The 18,868-nt window shown below is 53.9% G+C and overlaps 1 protein-coding gene across 7 annotated transcripts in view; it reads left to right on the top strand.

Annotated features, from left to right (window-relative positions):
• RAP1GAP2 (RAP1 GTPase activating protein 2) overlaps positions 1-18,868 on the top strand; it is a 234,108-nt gene that overhangs the window by 22,073 nt on the left and 193,167 nt on the right. The window contains exon 1 of one of the 7 annotated variants that reach the window (XM_005858289.1): positions 7-25. The exons of 3 other annotated variants lie outside the window; for them this stretch is intronic. Coding sequence is in view for 1 of the 4 variants with exons in the window: in XM_005858286.2 (XP_005858348.1) it covers positions 14,206-14,249 (44 nt within the window). In the remaining 3 variants the exon portion in view is untranslated. Of the gene's footprint in view, positions 1-6; positions 26-293; positions 313-2,785; positions 2,808-14,128; positions 14,250-18,868 lie in introns of those variants that run through there. 3 more of the 7 variants (XM_005858292.2, XM_005858290.2, XM_005858286.2) reach the window with 3 other exon arrangements.

The following is an 18,868-nucleotide window of genomic DNA, read 5'->3' as shown; positions in this document are numbered from 1 at the left end:
CTCCTGCATCAGCTTGGAGCCGGACGTGAGTCTTGGGTGTGACTGCACGCGGGGCCGGGGCGTGTGTTGTGAGTGTAAATGCGCGTGTTTGCCAAGAGAAATCCTGCCCGTATGGAGTGAGTGCGCTCCGCGCTGCGATTCCGCGGAGCGAGCCAGCTGACGGCGGGCCGGCTGGGAGGGGGGTGTCTGTCCTCGGAAAGCCGCGCGGGTGGGGCGCTGCGCACACACGCCGTGCACAGGGGTGTGTGTGCCGAGTGCGAGGTGGCTCAGCCTGTCAGTCTCTGCCGGGGAAGCTGACGGAGGGGGTCAGAGGTGGGTGTTGACAGGTGGCGGGAGAAGGAAGAAGCCGGGAACCTCGGGAGGACCCTGTGGCTACGCTGGGTTGGTTTGTTCCCCCTGCACTCCCGCCCCCCCCCTCCCCACTCGCCCAGAGGTCATAAACACCACCCCATCCTCACTCCAGCCCGTTCTGGTCACAGGGAGGGCACCTGGGATCCTGAGGGGCCTTCATGGACCTTTGGGGCAGAGCCAGCCTCCAGCCCGATGCTCACCCCGGAGGGCCTGGGTGTGTGTGTGTGGGAGCCAGCCCCCCAGAGGGGGTCCAAGACAGGTGTGTGTTCAGGGGAGCTCAGGACCGTGTAGAATCCACTTGTCTTTGCCACCACCGGACGCTCAGTGTCTGGACCTGGTTGCTGGTGGAGGGGGCATCCTTCTTTCTCCTGTTTTCCATCGCTCCCGCTACACCCTTAACAAACTGAAGGGCATTTACATGCAAGTGGGGTTTGGCCTCTGAATGCCGGGATCTGCCTCTGAGTGGCCCCCACCAGAGCAGCCTCCACAGGGAATAATAGGGGTGTCCTGGGCCGGGCGCCAGGACTCTGGTTCTTTTCATGCATCGTGACCCCGGGGCTGCCCTTTAAGCCCCACAGGCCTCAGTTTCCCATGGAGAGCGGAGAAGACCCTACCTCCCCGCTTTTCCTGCAGCGGCTGAGGAGTAAACAGACAGCTCACCCAGCTGCTGGGGTTGCGAGGTCCCTGCAGTTCTTTCCCCAGGAAAGGCCCATCTTTGCAACGTGGGCAGGAGTCCAGGGAGGCTCTGCCCTCTCCTCCAGGGGTGTCTTGGTTTTTCTGAGTCCAGGGGTGGGTCAGGGTGGGTGTCTGCCAGATCTGGCCATGGAGGCTCCAAAAAGCTACCTCAGGTGTCCCCTCCCTTTCAAGATGTTGAGAAGTGGGATGGGTGGGGCTTGAGGGGCCTGGTGGGGAGTGGGACGGGGTCTGGAGCTGAAGAGCCACAGAAGTTTCTGAGCAGAGGTAGGTGCTCAACTTGGGTAGGGTTGGGGCACGGCCAGCTGGGCCTGCCGCTCAGCCCAGGGGGTTGGAGCAGTTTGGTGGGAGGTGACCCCAGCTCCCCAGAAGATGACCCTTCGGCTGTGGGCACCGCCACATTTTCCCCTCCCTCTTTTCCATGACCCTGTGGGATCAAGTGTGGCGGAGCCACAGTGGTTCAGATGACTTGAACCTCGAGGGAAAGGGAGCCCGACATGGGTGGTGGTGGCAGCGGCAAACACAGTGGTTACGCATACAGGCCCCGTTGTCACTCCGACGTGGGTTTAACTCCCAGCTCCAGCGCCCCCCTCGCTCGCTGGGTCTCACCTGTGTTTCCCGAAAGCAGACCCTGAGCGGTACACTTGGGAAGTGGTCCCAGGGAGGAAGGGTGGGAGCAGGAGGTGTGAAGGAGAGAAGGGGAAGGCAGCACAAGGATGCATTATTTTTATCACCACCCCCTCTCTGTCCTGAGCCCGTCTCCTGGGAGCCCGTGGAATGCGTTTCAACTGCCCTGTCGGAGAGAAAAACATGGGAGTGTTCATCCAGTAGCTCTGTCCCCTGATGGCCAGGACACCTTCATGGACATGAACTCCCATGAGATTTCAGGGGCACATGGGTGAGCCCCAAGTGGGTTCCTGTGGGCGTCCCACAAAGAAGGCTTGGTGTGGCCCTGGATGGAGCTTTGCCTCCCAGCCCACAGGGGACCAGCTGGTCGTTGCTGAAGCAGCTGGAGTGAGAAATGGGGCTGAGAGGGTTTGAAGTGGCGCACTGAGGTGTCCAACACACGGCATGACCTTGGGCAAAGTGCCCACCTTCTCTGAGCCTCTGTTTCCTTATCTGGGGTTTGTGAGTTAAAATAAGAGGTTTGTTAAATTTTTGAACATCTGAGCCTCTGTTTCCTTATCTGGGGTTTGTGAGTTAAGAGGTTTGTTAAATTTTTGAACACGGTGATGGGTCCGTAGCAAGGGTTCCTCGAATGGAGCATTTCTGTATATTCAGGAAGACGGCGCCTTACGGTGGCTCAGATAGTCATTTGTTCAAGTGGAGGAGGCGGCTGGGTAAAGTGACTGCTTACGACCTTCCTCCCGGTTGTAGAACCTGGGGCTCCAGGCCCGGCCGGATACCTACCTGGTCAGTTCCTCCTGGAGCTGAATTGGAGCCAGCAGTAGCCCTGCCCCTGGGGGCTCCTCAGACGTGCCTCTTGCTGGAGTCTGTCCCAGGAGGACATGGAGCCTGGCGGTGGGCAGAGGGGATGAGCAGGCAGCTCAGAAGCAGGTGCCTGAAGGAGGAGTGGAGGGAGGGCAGATGCTGGCGTTTGAAGCTGGCAGATGGTCGTGGGCACTGGTCTGGGCCACATCAGTGGGGAGGACAGGGCAGGGGGATGGGAGAGAGGGCGAGAGGAAGCGGAAGGCAGGAAGGGAGGAAGGAAGAGTGGGTTGGCAGAAGGTGGCCAAGAAGGATGGAGGAAACAGGGCTGTGGGGTGAGTTGGGCAGCCCTGGTGCAGGGGGGTCAGGGGTGCCTGGGTGGTGGGGACAGGCTGGGCCTGTGGGGGAGTGATGGGGTGGTGTGAGAGAGAAGAAGGCAGTGGTTGAGGGTTAGTTAGGGGAGTCCTGGGGCATAAGCCAGAGCAGACTTTATATTTCCGGATACAGCACCTAGAAGCCTCCTTCTCCTTTCCCCAGTGCGTCCACCTGTCCCTCCCAGGCCACCACCCCCTTTGGCAGGAGAGGTGTTGTCTGCAAACACTTAGGTTCTGTTGTGAGCAGGGATTGGCCAAGGCGTGGATGTGTCTCTGCTGAGGCCTGTTGCCATGGTACCATGGTGGCCCTTGTCTCCCTACCCTCTCCCATCTCTGAGCAACGTGCCAGCCCCTCAGGGAGAGGTCACGCAGTGGGGAATGTGTCCAGCTGCCTCTTGCTCATGCACGGGCAGCTCGGGCTGGCATATAAAGGTCACTGTGTCCGTCCCTCGGCCTAGAGGCGAGATCGCACCCGGCCTGGGCTGAGCAGGGGCAGCAGCCACTGTCTCTCTTTACAGTCATTTAAGGACTCCTCTGCCCTCTGTAATTTGGGACTCATTTTGTTTTTCATAAGTTTAGTAAAAAAACAAAAACAGTAATGCCAGCCTGTCCATCTTCTCTGCTTTTCAAGAGGGCATCTTTATGGAGCCAGGGGACACTCCTCTGCCTACACCTCCTTCAAGCCTTGGGTGCTTCTCTAGTGGGAAGTTCTGCCTCGTGTCTGACCTCAGCCTGCCATGCTGCACTTGCCTTTCCCCCTCAGTTTGCCATCCCCCCATCCCCTGAAGGGACTTCCAAGTAGTCACAAGGGGATTCCTCTCCACCTGCTCAAGACCTGAAGCAGTTGTAGGGGCCTCCCAAGGCAGGTGGGGCGTCAAGGCGAGGATTGTGCTCCGGAGGACCTGGCCTGAGCAGCCCCCCTTCCCGGGCTGGCTGGTGTCCCACCCTCTCCCCTAGTTCAGGTCCAAGGCTGCCAGACTCCTTCCTGAATCATGCTGGGCCTGCCAGGTCTGGGTCAAGAGATGGCATCAGGCACGGGCACGGGGGGCCTGCTGATGAGATGACTGGTGGTGAGCAAGAGCAGAGGGGAGTGACAGCTGTCAGGAGCAGTGAGGTGTGCACATCTGTGCGCATGTGTCCCTGGAGGACGTGCTGCTGGGTGGCGGTGTCTGCACATCTGTGTGTGGCTCTGTGTGGGGCTCCTGAGCACATCTCTGTGCGACCGTGGGGTGCTCCGGGTTGTTCCTGTTCTCTTCTCTGCGGATGTGTGATGGCCACCCACCAGGGTCCTCCAGGGTGTGCCTGGTCGGTGGCAGGTGATACTGTACCCCGGCAGGCTTTCCTGGCCCCTGGGATCCCTGAGGCTTATGCCCTGTCTGGGTCTGCCCTCTCTCTAGGCTCCCTGTCCCTGTCTCTCTCTGCATTGAGGAAGCTGCTTCTCCCCCAGTGGCTGTGTGGGTGCCCCTGCCATTGGGGTGGGGCTGAGGGGAGGGACAATCAATCCAACCTCCAGCCCTAGTTTTTGAGCTCTGAGCTAAGGGTGACGGGTGGGTAAGCCCTGGGCTGAGGAGATGAGTCAGGGACGGCTGCAGAGGTGGGTGGAAGCTGGGCTGGATGTCAGCTGTTCCAGGGAATGTGCACCCCCACCCACTCAACCCCCTCTCAGAAGCTTGGGCACCGGTGCAGCAGTGGGGACGCTCCCCACCCTTCCTCTCTTCCCTGTGGCTGGCAGAGTGGTCGCTGAGGCTCTGGGCAGCCCACTGGAGGCCTGGGCCTCAGCATAATTCCTGCATCACAATCACATAAATGGATAAAGCTCTTCTTGTGCCAGTCCCTGGACTGCACATGCCACACGTATTAGCTCATTGGCTCCTCAGAACAATCCTGTGAGGTGGGTTCTGAAAGCATCCCCACCCTATGAGGAAGTGGAGGCTCAGAGAGGCTGGGTTACTTCTCTAAGGTCAACAGCGAGTAAGTGAACCCAGGTCTATTCTTGACACTTGCTGCTGTTCTTTCCACTCTTCACAAAGTTGGATCCGTCTCATCCTTGCAGTCTCCCCTTCAGAGAGGCCGCCCCAGATCCTCCCCTCTAAACAGGGCTCCCACCCATCCAGACCCCTTCGACTATATCACCCTACGGCAAATACCCGTGTAAGATTAAACCCCTGTTATCCTCCACCTCCCCACCCTTTATATCCCCCAGGGCAGGGATTTATCCCCTTTGTTCACCTAAAATAGTCACTGCCCCAGCAGGGAGCCTGGAACACAGTGCGGATGCAGTAAAGATTTGATGAAGAATGAATTGAATGAATGAATGAATGAATACATGAAGATATGTCTGACTCCAAGCCCAAGCTCTAAATCCCTCCTCTACACTGTCCCTCACCCAGCAGGGACCCAGGCTTGGAGCCCGCTCACTTGGATTTAAATTCTGGCTCTCTCACTGTTCTCGTGGAAGCTGCGTAATAAACCACCCAGAAGCGTATGGCCTAAAACGATGGTGACATTTATGTAGCTCAGGCACCTGCAGTTTGGGCAGGGCTCCGTGGGGATACTTGTCTCTGCTTGGCCATCGTCATCTGGGGTGCCTCGAAGTCTGGGGGCTGGAAGCATCTGAAGGCTCCGTCACTCGCATGTCTGGCATTTGGCTGGAGGCCTCTGTTCCCCACCCCACAGGCCTCTCCCGTGTTCTCTCTGGGCTTCCCCGCAGCATGGGGGCTGGTTAAGAAGCAAGGATCCCAAGAAAGAGCGGGGCAGAAGCTGTTTCATCTTTTCTTACCCAGCCTTAGAGATGATGCAGCACCACTTCTGTCACAGTCACAGATGCACACACATCCACGCCCCGCCTCGGAACGGAGGGTGTCAGGGTGAGAAGAGCATGTGGGATGGGGGATATATTGTGCGATGGTGTGGCCACTTTTGGGAAATATAATCTGCTGCAGCCACTTACTAGGAGTGTGAGCTTGAGCAAATTACTTAGTCTCTCTGTGCCCCAATTTTCCCACCTGTAAAATGGGGACACCATCAATATGTGCCTCATGGGTTATTCCTTTAGTAGTGACTCCTCTTCCATCCATGAGTCACCCTTGCCACAGGTGAGGTGTTGATGGAGATTTTCACCAAACTACAGGATCCAGCCTCAATTCCTCACTCTCTTCTGTCACATAGGAGGCACCTTATTGTGCAGAGCCCTGTTGAGGGTGGGGGCAGTGATGGGAGAGGAGTGGAGACCTTGAGTGGAAAAGGCCTTTCCCGTCTCGGTTTACTACATCATCCTGAGTCAGCTCTTCTAAGGGGCAGATGGAGATGCCACGATTCTGGGGCTCCAGCAGGATTCCTTCGGGCCTGGGGGTGGGGCAGACTCTGCTAGGACCCCCATCTTTCTCCAGGGAAATCAGGATAAATGAATCATGAACAAGCTGTGTTTGAGCTGCAGGCCTTTAAAAAATTTTTAAATTTATACAGAGAATCATTGATTGGCTGCCTCCTGCACGCCCCCAACCGGGGATAGAGCCCGCAAACTGGGCATGTGCCCTGACTGGGAATCCAACCGTGACCTCCTGGTTCATAGGTCTACACTCAACTACTGAGCAACACCGGCCAGGCTGAGCTGCAGGCCTTTTTTTAAAAAAGTGTCTGAGGGAGCCTTTCCTGTGTCTCCCCACTTGCCTCCCCCTGAGTCACTGCTCATCTGCCGGAGGTATGATTTCCCCAACCCAGGTTGCCGGTGTTGGGGGAGGAAACTCAAGGTTTGTTCATTCCAGCTCAGGTTGGGGCTGCTCCTTAGCTGGGCATTGGCAGGGGCCCAATGAACCTTGGGGTTGCCCTGGCCCCGCCTGGTGCTATCTCACATCTAGCACTGCCCTCATTTGGGGCCTGCTCTGCAGTAAGCCTTCCCTATAGGAATGGCAATGTGGTTAAAAGCCGTGGCCTGGATTGAGTTTGCAACCGAAGTACATCCCTTGACTGGGAATCAAACCTGAGACTCTTCAGGGCACGTTTGGGAGGCAACCAATCGATGTGTCTTCTCTCTCTCTCTCTCTCTCTCTCTCCTCCACTCTCTCTAAGAAAATCAATGGACAATATATCCTTGGGTGAGGTTAAGAAAAAAGAAAAGCCAGGGTTCTGGGTTTTAATTATGTTGCCACCACCTACCAGCCCTGTGACCTGAGTGGGTTTCTTAATGTGTCCGAGCTTCCTGGTGAGGACACCAGAACCTACCAGCCCTGTGACCTGAGTGGGTTTCTTAATGTCTCTGAGCTCCATTTCCTCACCAGGAAGGACAAAGTTATGGATTAAATGAAATAAAAAGTATGGCATACCTGGTTTATGGGAGATTCTCAACAAGTGATCACAGTTATTCTTTACAGATGAAACAACTGAAGCAGAGGGAGTTTAAGTGGTTTCCCCGCAACTACATTGCAGACCTGGAGCTGCAACCCAGGTGTTCTGACCCCAAGTGGTTGTTACTTATCTCCTGCAACACAGAGAATTCCCGCACCCCTCAATCCCTTTTGCTAGAGGGCAATGCGGCTGCAACCACCAGCAAGAAGACACCCCCTTTTCCTCCTTGCACTACACAAACATGCCTGCAGGGGGCGCTGATGTCCACCTTCTGGCCCATCTTGGTGAGGAAGAGGCTCTGCAATGGCAGGGAAGGGTTGGAGTGACCCAGCCGGATGGAGGGAGAGCCAAGAGCTGGCTTCGTGATCTCTCTTAGTAAGAATCCCCTTCAGACAGCAACTAGTGCCCAAGCCTTCCTACAGATGACTCCAATGATGGTGGCAGTACTGTAGTTGATTGCAGAATCATCTGGGGAGTTTGTGAAAGGAGCAGATTTCCTGGCCACACCCCAGAATGATGGAGTCATAATTTTAGCAGTCACACTAGCTAACACGACTATAGATCTATACCTGGCCCTGCTCCGAAGGCTTAACATGTATTAACTCATTTAGCCCTGCAAGAGCCCTAATAGGTAGGTGCTGTTAGTATCCCCATTTTAGAGGTGGGGAATCTGGTCTGAGGCACAGAGAGGTTAAGTAACTTGCCTAAGGTCACACTGCTGGCAAAGCAGCAGGGCTGGGGTTTGACCCCATGCTATTTAAGACCCAGGTGGTTCTCACGCCCCGTGCATTTTAGAACTACTATTTTATAACACGGGGCCCATCCCCTTTCTTAGCTCCTTTTGCTTCCTTTTATTTGTCATTTTAAATAGTGTGTGGCCTTTTTAGTTATAAAAGGAAGACTTATTTATTTCAGAAAACTTATAAAATTCAGAAAAGCCCAAAGAAGAAGAAAAAAAATCATGATCCTTGATCTCACCCCTTGAACAAGATGGCCCTGAGCATTTGAGGTAGCCTGTTTCATTTCATTCAGTAATTGTCTGTAACTCCCTTCCCATGTCGTTACTTATACTTCCACACCTACTGGTACTTTGCACTGGCCGAGAGGTGCTCTGATGGTGGGAGATGCTGTCTGTCTGTAACCTGCCCCCTACTGTTGGGTATGTGGGTTGTTCCCAGTGTTTCATAGTTACTACAACACTGTGGTGGAGGCATTTGAAAGTACAACTTGGCACTCATCCCTTGGGTTTTCTTAAGATTGAAGCACAAACTTTGCTTAAAAGCAGAGTGGATGGAAGAACCATTTGGAATCAGACAGTGAGGGAGAGACCCTGGTCCTCCCTTTCTGGGGCAAGGCAGACTCCCGACTTCCCTTTGGGGTAGAAGAGGTGGTCCCTGGTCCCACGTCCCAGGAATGGGGTCAGTTTGAGCTCCAAATGGTCAAATAGTTTAAGGGGTGTGTGTGTGTGTGTGTGTGTGTTTATTGTTGTTGTTGTTGTGTGTGCTTTTAATTCTCACCTGAGGACATGTTTAGAGAGAGGAAGGGGGAGAGAGAGAAACATCAGTTGATTGCCTTCCGTACGGGTCCCAATCAGGGACTGAACTGAAACCTAGGTATGTGCCCTGACCTGGAATTGAACCTGCAACCTTTATGCGCACGGGATGACGCTCCAGCCAACTGAGCACACCGGCTGGGCTAGTTTAAGAAGGTTTCAAAGGCTTGTAGCTTCTCCTCCTCCTCTTCTTCTTCTCACTCCTCCTTCTATAACAAACCATCCATATAATTAACACTTTTTATTCTTTAAATTATGACATGATAACATGCTCATGGTAAAAAAGAAAATCAAGCAGCACTGGACATAGAGTAAAAAGTCCCTCTGCCCCAGATTTCCAGTTCCAGTCCCGTTCTTCAGGGTAACCAACCTGGGACCATTGCTTATGTTTTCTTCCGGAAATTTCTAGGCAAATATGAGAATTTACATATTTATTTAAATTCATGGGATTCTACTATATGACCTGTTCTGTGTGTTTTTTTAATTCTGCATGAGTTTTTAGGATATCTTTATATAGTAACATATCTGAATTCTACCTTCTTTTCAGTACCTACAGAGTATTTCATTGTATGCTAGTTCCACAATATAGTTAAATGACAGTCACTTAGGTTATTTTTTTTGTATTTTGCTATTACAGTGATATAATTAACACTTGTGTGCATAGATCTTGTCAACTCGTATGAACTTGCCTGTGGAATACATTTCTAAAAATGTTGGCACGAAGTGTATGCGCATTTAAAATTTTGATATTGCCAAATACCTACACACATTGGTGGGGGTGCCTCCTGTTTTCTTATATCCTCACACCATTATCAAGGTTGTTTTTCAGTTTTGTTTTTTGTTTTGTTAATCCTCACCTGAGGAAATTTTTTCCAGTGATTTTTTTTAGACAGAGTGGAAGGAGGGAAGGAGGGAGAAAGAAAGAGACTCAAACATCAATATGAGAGAGGTGCATCGCACCCTGACTGGGGCTAGGGATTGAAACTGCACCCCAACTACACACAGGTACATGCCCTTGACCTGGAATTGAACCCACGACCCTTTGGTGCCCGAGCCAAGGCTCTAAACCAGGGGTCCTCAAACTTTTTAAACAGGGGGCCAGTTCACTGTCCCTCAGACCATTGGAGGGCCGGACTATAGTTTTAAAAAAAAACTATGAACAAATTCCTATGCACACTGCACATATCTTATTTTGAAGTAAAAAAACAAAACGGGAACAAATAGAATATTTGTATTTGCATGTGGCCCGCGGGCCGTAGTTTGAGGACCCCTGGTCTAAACACTGAGCCAAAACAGCCAGGGCTCAAGGTTGTTTGTTTGTTTGTTTTTTTATAACCTTTACTATCTGATGGACAAAAGTGATACGTAATTATTATGTAAAATTAAAAAAGAATACAGTAAATTTTGTAGCTTCTTTAGTCCACGGTCACGCATTGCTAGTAGTTGCCTTGGTGGGCTGGCATTACTGAGCAGATCAGAGTGAATTGTGCAACCCTGTGTTAGAGTCCTGCTCTTGCAGTTTTTTTTTGTCATCGCCTTTTTTTCCGGAACTTGCACAGTGGGAAATTCAGGCTAGCCCTTGAGATGTGAGCGTGGGAAGTGGCCAGTGCACTGTAAATCACAGTGCAGATGTTGGATGTCGTTTACCTCATGCCCAGGTGTGAATTCCACCCCCTGTGGGCTTGCTGGCTCTACCTGCCACTGTGCCCTGTTCTTCTGGTGATCAGAGTGTCCTCTGCTCTCACCTGGCTTGTAAAGGGAGCAGAGGGAAGTCAGCTGGAGCCCCCAGAGTTCATGACCTGCGCAAGGTGACGCAGGGCCGAGCTGTGAGGAGAGCCGAGCCTGGTCAGTTCTGGTGCCCACTCACGCTGCCCGGAGTCGGGGCGGATCTAGGCTGAGTGATGTGCCCGCCTCTCCAGGGGCATCTGTTTCCTGAGGTTCCGGTAACTGCTTCAGCCCCTCGCCTGGGAAGGGAATTTGTCTCATCTTTCAGCCCCATTGGTGGCTGTGAGGACAGAGCTGCCCACGCAGAGGAAGCCACACTGTCTCTCCCTTCCCTCCTGCCCCCAAAGGCCGGCAGACACAGTGGAGGGGTCGCTGGCCGGGGCCCGGGCTGCCTTGTCCCCTCTGATCCCAACCGGCTTTCTCGGCTCTATATTCAGAGAGCTGGGCGGGTGCCCTGGAGCTCTGCCCTGGGGCTGGGACTCTGGCTGGGACTTGCCCCTTCAGCTGGTACTAGGAGCACCCACAGGCCTCCACCAGGGAAGCCAGTGCCTTGTGCCTGGGAGATTCAAAGTCTCAAAGTCGGCTCTGAGGAGTGGCAAGGAGCGGCCTCGGGAGGGAAGGAGCCTGTCTGGCCAGGTGTTGGGAGACTTTCCCACTTGACCACTGTTCTCTTCTAGCTGCTCAGCTGAGCGTTGCCTTCTCAGGGCCTCAGATCTTCCATCTGTAAATGGGCACGGCACCCACTGTGCATCTCTGTAGGCGTCAGAGTCAACGGGGCAGCGTGGGTGGCTGGTTGGCCCCACTGCAGCAGATCACCGTGTGGAACAGCGGTTGAGAACGTGGGCCCTGGAGTTAGACCCAGCCGTGCCACCATCACGCCGGCTCAATTTTGTCAAGGTCCTTAACCTCTCTGAGCCACGGTGTCCCCGCTGGTAAAATGGGGGTAACAGTGGTGCCATCTCACAGGTGGTTGTGAGACTGAAATGAGCTGGGCTGTTAGGTGGGTGCTGGTCCACGGTAAACTCACACACATCTCCGCTCTGACCTCCCGCGTGCTGACTCAGCCGAGGGCTGGGAGGAAGCTGGGCTGTGCTTAAGGGGAACAGGAGGGCTGGGCCTGGCTCACAGAGCTTCTCTTTTCTCTTGACTCACAATCTCTCCCTCACTGGCCGCCCCACTCAGAAGAGGGGTCAGAGCAGGGGTGACAGGAAGCTGAGCAGGACCGAGGGAGGCGATGGGATCATAATAGATAATAGTTATAACGGCTCCCATAACGGTGTGGGAGCCCAGTGCTAAGTGTATATGTCCACTTGTAATCTTGTGGGGTTCGTGGCAGCCCCCCTATATTATACGGGAGGGAACGGAGGCCTAGAGAACTTACATAACCTGCTGGAGGGCACGTGGCTCCAAAACTTGGGGGACTGAGTGCTGAGGAAAGGAGAGTGGGGGAGGTGCTAGGATGGCTCTTGCCTCCCTCCAGAACGTACGGAAAACAAATTAAAATCCATCTGTGGCCTCCCTTCTCACTCTCCAGCCCCTAACTCTGGGGAGCTGGGAGGGCATGGGCGCTTCTGGCCTCTCCAAGGTCCTCAGATCTCAGCGGCCTCGAGGAAGTCCAAGATGCTGTGAAGTCTGTGCTCTCCCTCCCCTGGTTTAGCAACCCCGAGTAAGAGTGGGGGAGGACCGTATGCTGGGAGTGAGTCCTATTGGGTCTGCTTAGGTCTCCTGCCCACGTCTGAGCCAGTCTCTGTGGCCAGGGGGGTGGATGTCCTGGTTGGCCAGGCCTGGCCAGGTGCTCTGCGGGGTGGGTGGAGCAGAGCTGCTTTGCTCTTAGAGAGGCCAAATGGATGTAGGGCAGGCAGGACCCAAGGTGACCATGGTACCTTTTCAGCATCCCCTGGGTGTGGGACCAGTGTTCTGATACAAACCAGAGGGTGAGCCATGAGATCCTTCCCCTCCTGGTGGTGGGGCGGAGGGTGTGGCCTGAGCTGAGGACCACCCGGCCCCGCTGAGAGGCCAGCTGTCCTGAAGGAAAGGACCCCACACTTGCCCCTCACAGCCCTGAGCTGGGTCAGGACCCCGAAGCTGCTCTCACGGCCCATCCAGGCTGCTGCCCATGCCCCCTGGAGGAGTCAAGAAAATAGAAATGTCTGTGCCATTTGTCCACAACCTGGGGGTGGCCCTCTGGCACCACAGCAAGGATCTGACTCCCCAAGTAGCAGCGGCCCCCAAACAGGAAGCTGCGGGGAGAGGGGGCCCGGGAGAGAGGCCATTGGTGGCAGCCGCAGCAGCTTTGTTTCCCTTTCCCTCTGCTTGGGGGCAGGGCAGGGGCCTGGCGCCCCTTCTGTGTCCCCCTACCCTAGTCTGGTCCAGTGTAGGTGCCACGCCCTCCACGGGCTGTTTCAGTGAGCGCCTACTGTGTACCTGGCATGCTCAGTGCTGGTGCACAAGCAGGTGAGGGCCTGCCTTCAGTCCAGCTGGAAAGAGCACTGCACAGAGGTGCCCCCTCCCACCCTGTTGCATGAAGTGTGGCACTGCTGGCTTCTGCCTAGACACGTGAGGGGGTCTGGGAAGTGCAGATCTGTGCCTGCGTAGGGTACCTGTGAATGTATGTTGCAGGCATGCGTGCAATCTGAGTGTGTGCCTGGGCTGAGTTCTCCTGCCCACTCCTGAGCCAGTTGATGCACATACGTGAGCATCACATATGATGCATGTATGTGTGTCTTCATCCATGTGTGAGCCTGTGTCTGATGGGGAGTTATCCTATATAATAAAAGGATAATATGCAAATCGACCGAATGGCAGAACAACCGGTCACTATGACGCACACTGACCACCAGGAGGCAGACGCTCGATGCAGGAGCTGCCCCCTGGTGGTCAGTGCACTCCCACAGGGGTAGTGCTGCTCAGCCACAAAGCTGGGCTGAGGGACCACCTCCCGACACACACACACACACACACACACACACACACACACACCAAGTGCACGAATGTCGTGCACCGGGCCTCTAGTATGTATATAAGATGTGTCATATCTCATATACAGACACATGTGTCCAGGTGTCTGTTAATGAGCTTGCATGTGAGTGTGCAGTATCTGTGTACATGTGCGTGCATCTAATGACATGCATGTGAGCATGCATGTGCCTATATGTACTGGTGGAGCATGTGCATGTATGTGCACATGCATGTGTCCCACGCCACATGTGTGCAGGAATCATTACATGTGTGAAGCTGGCTTTCCTGGTGTGCGCTAAGCCATGGTGGAGCAGGAAGGCAAAGGTCCCATCCAGGACAGTGGGTGTGAGGGGCCCCCGTCTGCAGGGCTCCCCCAGTCTCCCAGCCAGGTCTTCCTCTCCTGGCCTGGCCCAGTGTGGGAATCCACGGCCCTCCTTCGGCTTCTGGGAAGCCAGGGCTGTTTGGGGCTGAGCTGCCAGCTTGGGCTGTGGTGTAATCTGCTAGCCGAGCCCTTTCCGGAGCTGCGGGTTCCTCTGGGTGTGGGGAAGCTGCCCTCTTCAACCTCCCCTGCTTGTCTCTGTGCCTCCCAGAACTCAGGACACACCTCCTGGCCCTGGGGCCTCACCCACAGGAAGTACAGGTTGGGGGGCAGGCCATGGGGGAGGTGTCACGCTGGGTGCCCTGCCCTACACTGGTGGCCTGCTGACCCTGCTGCACCGAGACCGCCTCGCCGACAGCCCCAGGAACATCGCTTGGACCTGGGGCCCCGCGGCCACAACCATGTTTGGCAGGAAGCGCAGCGTGTCCTTTGGGGGCTTCGGATGGTGGGTGACAGGCTGGGGGTGGTGGAAGGGATGGGGGGACTAGCTGTGCAGTCCTGTTGAGCACTGTGGGTGCCTGTGGGTACAGGGACCTCAGGTTATGCCTGAACCCTGGGTCAGTGGGGGGGCACTTTTAATGCCAGCTGATGGAGATGGAGGATCCTGGCGGGGGCATCAGACACTATAAGCTTTTCCTCGCCGTCTGTTGGGTATAATCTTCTAAGGAAGTTGGAAGGTTGGAGCTGGAGCCAGTGTATGTGGTGACTGGTTGAATGTGTGTGTGTGTGTGTGTGATGTGTTCCCATTTATGTGTAGGCACCTCTGATGATTGTGCATGTGTGTGCGTGCCTGAGATTGTGCGTGAAGCGTGTGTCTGTGTGTGAGGTGTGTGCCTGGCTGAGAGGGTGTGTCTATGGGTGAGACCACGTGCATGCTCTTTGTTTCCGAGCCGGTGCCAGTCTGTACCTCTGGCGTTCTGTACCTGTGTGTATGCTTGTCTGTGCGTGTGTGTAACGCTCCTGTCTGTGTCCTCTTTGTGACTTGGTGACAGAAGGAGCCTGTGGCCTGCTGACCTTGGGGCTGCCTCCTCTCTGCAGGGGGTGAGCTGTGAGAGGAGGGGGCAGGCCTGAATCTCCAGGTCCCTCCCCTCTGTCCCTCAGCCTGGACAGCCAATCCTAGCTCTGTCCCAGCCTGAGCAGCTGGGTCTGTGCTAAGCCTCTTGCCAGGCGCTCTGGGCCACCTCTTGCCTCTAAGTTACTGTCTGGGACAAGGAATAGGCTTTTTCCTCCGCAGGGGCCAGAACATGGGGAGATGGAGGTCAAAGGCTTGTCTGGTCAGCAGCTGCTGGCAGCGTCTCCTCAGCTGGGGAGCGGGGGTCTAGTGGTTTTCATTATCGGTTTCCTTTCAGCTTCTGGGCCTGGGGCGTTGCCAAAGTCAGGTTCCCGCTCTTGTAGAGAGGGTGGCCGGGGGTGTCCTGGTGTAGAAGCTGGTGGGCTGTGGGGGGCCCAAGACGTGAGGGAGACTGGGAAGGAGGCCTGGGGGGCTGGGAATGGAAGGGCTCTGTCCTTTGGCTGGTTCCTTGGTCCCATATGCATGCAGCTTTCCGTTTCCCCTTTCCCCTCCCCGAAAGCACTTTGCCTCCCGTCCTCTGGAGGAAGGCCTGTGGGTGCTCCGTGTTTGGCAGGTGAGGACAGAGGAGCTGCCAGGAGTGGCCCAGTGTGGCCTGGTGCCTGCTCATGGGCCTTCCACACACTCACACCAAGGGCTCCTGTCCTGAGGCTGGGGTTTGTGTTCAAATCCCTAGTCTGCTTCCTGGTCAGGGACCGTGTGTGAGGCTGGGCGGGGATACATGTAGGGCTGGGCCCCGGCAGTGACACGGTGGAGCAGAGAGAGGGACTGTGCTTGGCACAGCGTAAGGGCTCAGGAGATGCTTACGGAATGACTAAGTGAGGCGTTTTGTCCACTTGGTTGGGGACTTGTTGAGCTTGAGAGAATGGCAGGGCTTCCTGGTAGGCTTGGAGGTTTGGGGTGGGTGTCAGCTGGGAGGGGATATCAGTTGGTTGGGGGCTAATTTACAGCTTCGTGGAGCCTGGTCCACTGCAGACAGTGAGCGCAATCTCGGGGGTGGTTACTTTAAAAGCCCCTTTGAATGCCAGAGGTAGACCAGAGGTGGGAGTGAATGGGATGGGGAGAAGGTTTTGAACCTGGGGACTTTGGCTTCTGGGAAGGGAAAAGTCCAGTGTCACAGCCACTGCCCCATCTTCTGTCTCAGCCCTGCCAAGGCCATAGGCCCCGCCCTCCCCGGGCCACGCCCCAGCGTGGGAACCCTGTATGGGTCAGGCTGCTGGGAGGTGTGGATGTGGGGAGGACGGGGTGCTGCGACCAGAGTGCGGGCGGGTGGTGAGGGGGTTGGGCTGAGAGGGTGCCACGCCAGCAGTGCAGGTTCAGTGCTGACTCCACCCTGACTCATTGAGGAACTCAGATGGGACACTTCCCTTCTCTGGGTCTCAGTTTCTCCATGTGTAAGTGGGGGCTTTCTGCCTTACCCACAACACAGGGATGTTGGAAGAATTAAGAGACTCCTTGAGAAAATGTAAAATGTAAGGGCTTATTGTTCAGGGTTACAAAGAACAGGGTTACAATTCTCTACAGTAGAATTTGGGGATCTGACTCCTGGGTCCAACATACCTTCCAATGGTGGGTTGAATGGGAGAGGAGGAGGGTCGGCATCCCAGAGGGGACTGGGGGCTAATGAGACCCTAGGGGACCAGTTATGGAAGCCCCAAGGATGGGGTCCAGGAGGCATGTGGAGAAGAAGCTGGAGGGACTTGGGCCAGGAGCCATGGGGTGTGGCTTGTTTTGCTATTGGGAACTGACATAAAAAGGTGCTGGGAAAACAAAGCTTTCGAGGTGTCCCAGGGGCCCTTCTGGAACACCCCAAAGTTATTCCCAGGTCAAGACTCTTACTTATAATTTAAATTTTAGGAAGTTTGTCAAAATATATCAAGAGGTTTAGACATTTGACTAAATAGGATCATAAGTCATGATGAAGCAATCCTTACTCATCCATTTAACCAAAGTGGCAATGAAAGATTTCAAGGAAAATAGAGAAGTTGACATAATTGTTAGCAAAATTGAGTTCTTACTATTGAGGAGATTCAGTTTTTTTAAAAATAATCAAGGACCCGATTAAGACAACATAAAACATAAATTATTTTGACAAAATATCGAATCTTTGCTCTCTAGGCAGAAATTTTTTTCACAGTATCAATAGCAGACCAATAGTCCTTTTAGCAGAGAGAGAAAACCAAACTCTAATTTTGCTTCAGCTTACTTTTGATACCTGCTTACCTTGGTTCACAGTAGTCTTTCCAGATAAGAAACGAAGGTTGCAAAGTAAGAAGCTCAGGATATATTGGGGACCTTGAGGAGAGAGGCATTAACCCCAAATCTATAGGTACTGCAGGCGAAGTCTGATGGCAAGAATGTGGCTTAGCTTCTTAGCCTCAAGAGGACTTTTAACATTCATTCTGAAGATTCCTGAAAAACTCCTGCAAAGCAGATTTAGAAGAGCCTATGTGGTTGACAGTATTCTTGCTGGACTTAGACAAATAATCAGGCCAAGTTTATTGAAACTAGACTTATTTTGCAAATAAATTAGTCTGAATTTGGCTGTTTTTGATAAAAATGAGCGTCGTCTTAGAGAGAAGATGGTTCCAGGAGAAACTGTAATGTACTTTTGTGGATATTCGGTCCTAGTGTCTTTGCAGTTAAAAATTTTTTTTCTACCTGTAAACTGGCCTGGATCCTGAATTTTTCTAGTTTTCTTAAGTACTTGGCCGCAGCTCTCCAAACTAACATTTTCATCTCCCATCCATTGGAAACACGGAACTAACACTGCCTGTTTCCCAAGGCCATGCGAGCTCAGGTGGGACAGTTTGATGTAGACATCAGAGAAATCACCACAACAGCTCCACTCTGGACACTCTGTTCCAGCTGCAAAAGATCACCAGAGACATTCTCACTGAGACCAGGAGGCTCTATCAGACTATGACCGTCACTCTATAGGAAGAGGATTAGAGACAGACATCTAGAAGTCTTGACTGCCTGCTTTCAAACCTAGAAACCAAGATTACAGTCTGCTCCAGTCATTAACCTTTGTTTTTCTTTTGTTTCCATAGAAATGCCTCTTATTATATACTAGAGGCCCGGTGCACAAAAATTCGTGCACTGGGGTGGGGGTGGGGTCTCCTCAACCGGGTCTGTGCCCTCTCCCAGTTGGGGACCCTTGGGGGATGTCCACCTGCCAGCTTAGGCCTGCTCCCCCGGGGGGGATCGGGCCTAAGCTGGCAGTCAGACATCCCTCTGGCAGCCTGGGAGCCCTCTAAGCCATTAGTTGGACATCCTTAGCATCGCTGTGCTGGCCAGCCATGAGCTGGCTTCTGACTGAGTCGCGCTCCTCCTGTGGAAGTGCACTGACCACCAGGAGACAGCTCCTGCATTGAGCGTCTGCACCCTGGTAGTCAGTGCGCCTCATAGTGACCGGTTGTTCCGCCGTTAGAGTCAATTTGCATATTACCCTTTTATTATATAGGATTTGATTGCTTGCAAAAAAATTAAAAAAGGGTGCTGGGAGTTCACTCAGAGTGAAAGGATCCTTCCCCCAACTTGGTGCTGATTTGTGATTGCTGGGACCTCCCTGAAAAGCTTTTGGGAGCACCCCGTCTTAACTTTCCCCTCTGAACTTCCACCACATGGCCCTGAGACCACTCTCCTGCCCCCAATGGCCCCAGCAGTCAAGTATATGGGAAGAAGCTTGTGGCAGATCTGAGCTGGATGGACCGGGGTGGCTGAAAGAACTTTCCAGGGTTTTAAGCATCTTGTAGGTGTGGTGATTTTGGTGGCACTGATGGTGTTACTGATGCGGTGGTAACACTGATGGGGTGGTGAGATTGATGGTGATGATGGTGACACTGATGGTGATGGTGACATTGAGATTTTGGTGGCACTGATGGTGTTACTGATGCGGTGGTGACACTGATGGGGTGGTGACACTGATGATAATGGTGACACTGGTGGTGGTGGTGACATTGATGGTGATGGTGGGGACAATAGTGATGGTG

The sequence above is a fragment of the Myotis brandtii genome, unplaced genomic scaffold (assembly GCF_000412655.1).
Source record: "Myotis brandtii unplaced genomic scaffold, ASM41265v1 scaffold1167, whole genome shotgun sequence".
NCBI lineage: Eukaryota > Metazoa > Chordata > Mammalia > Chiroptera > Vespertilionidae > Myotis > Myotis brandtii.
The sequence above is the reverse complement of the archived record's forward strand: the minus strand, read 5'-3'. Positions and strand labels throughout refer to the sequence as shown.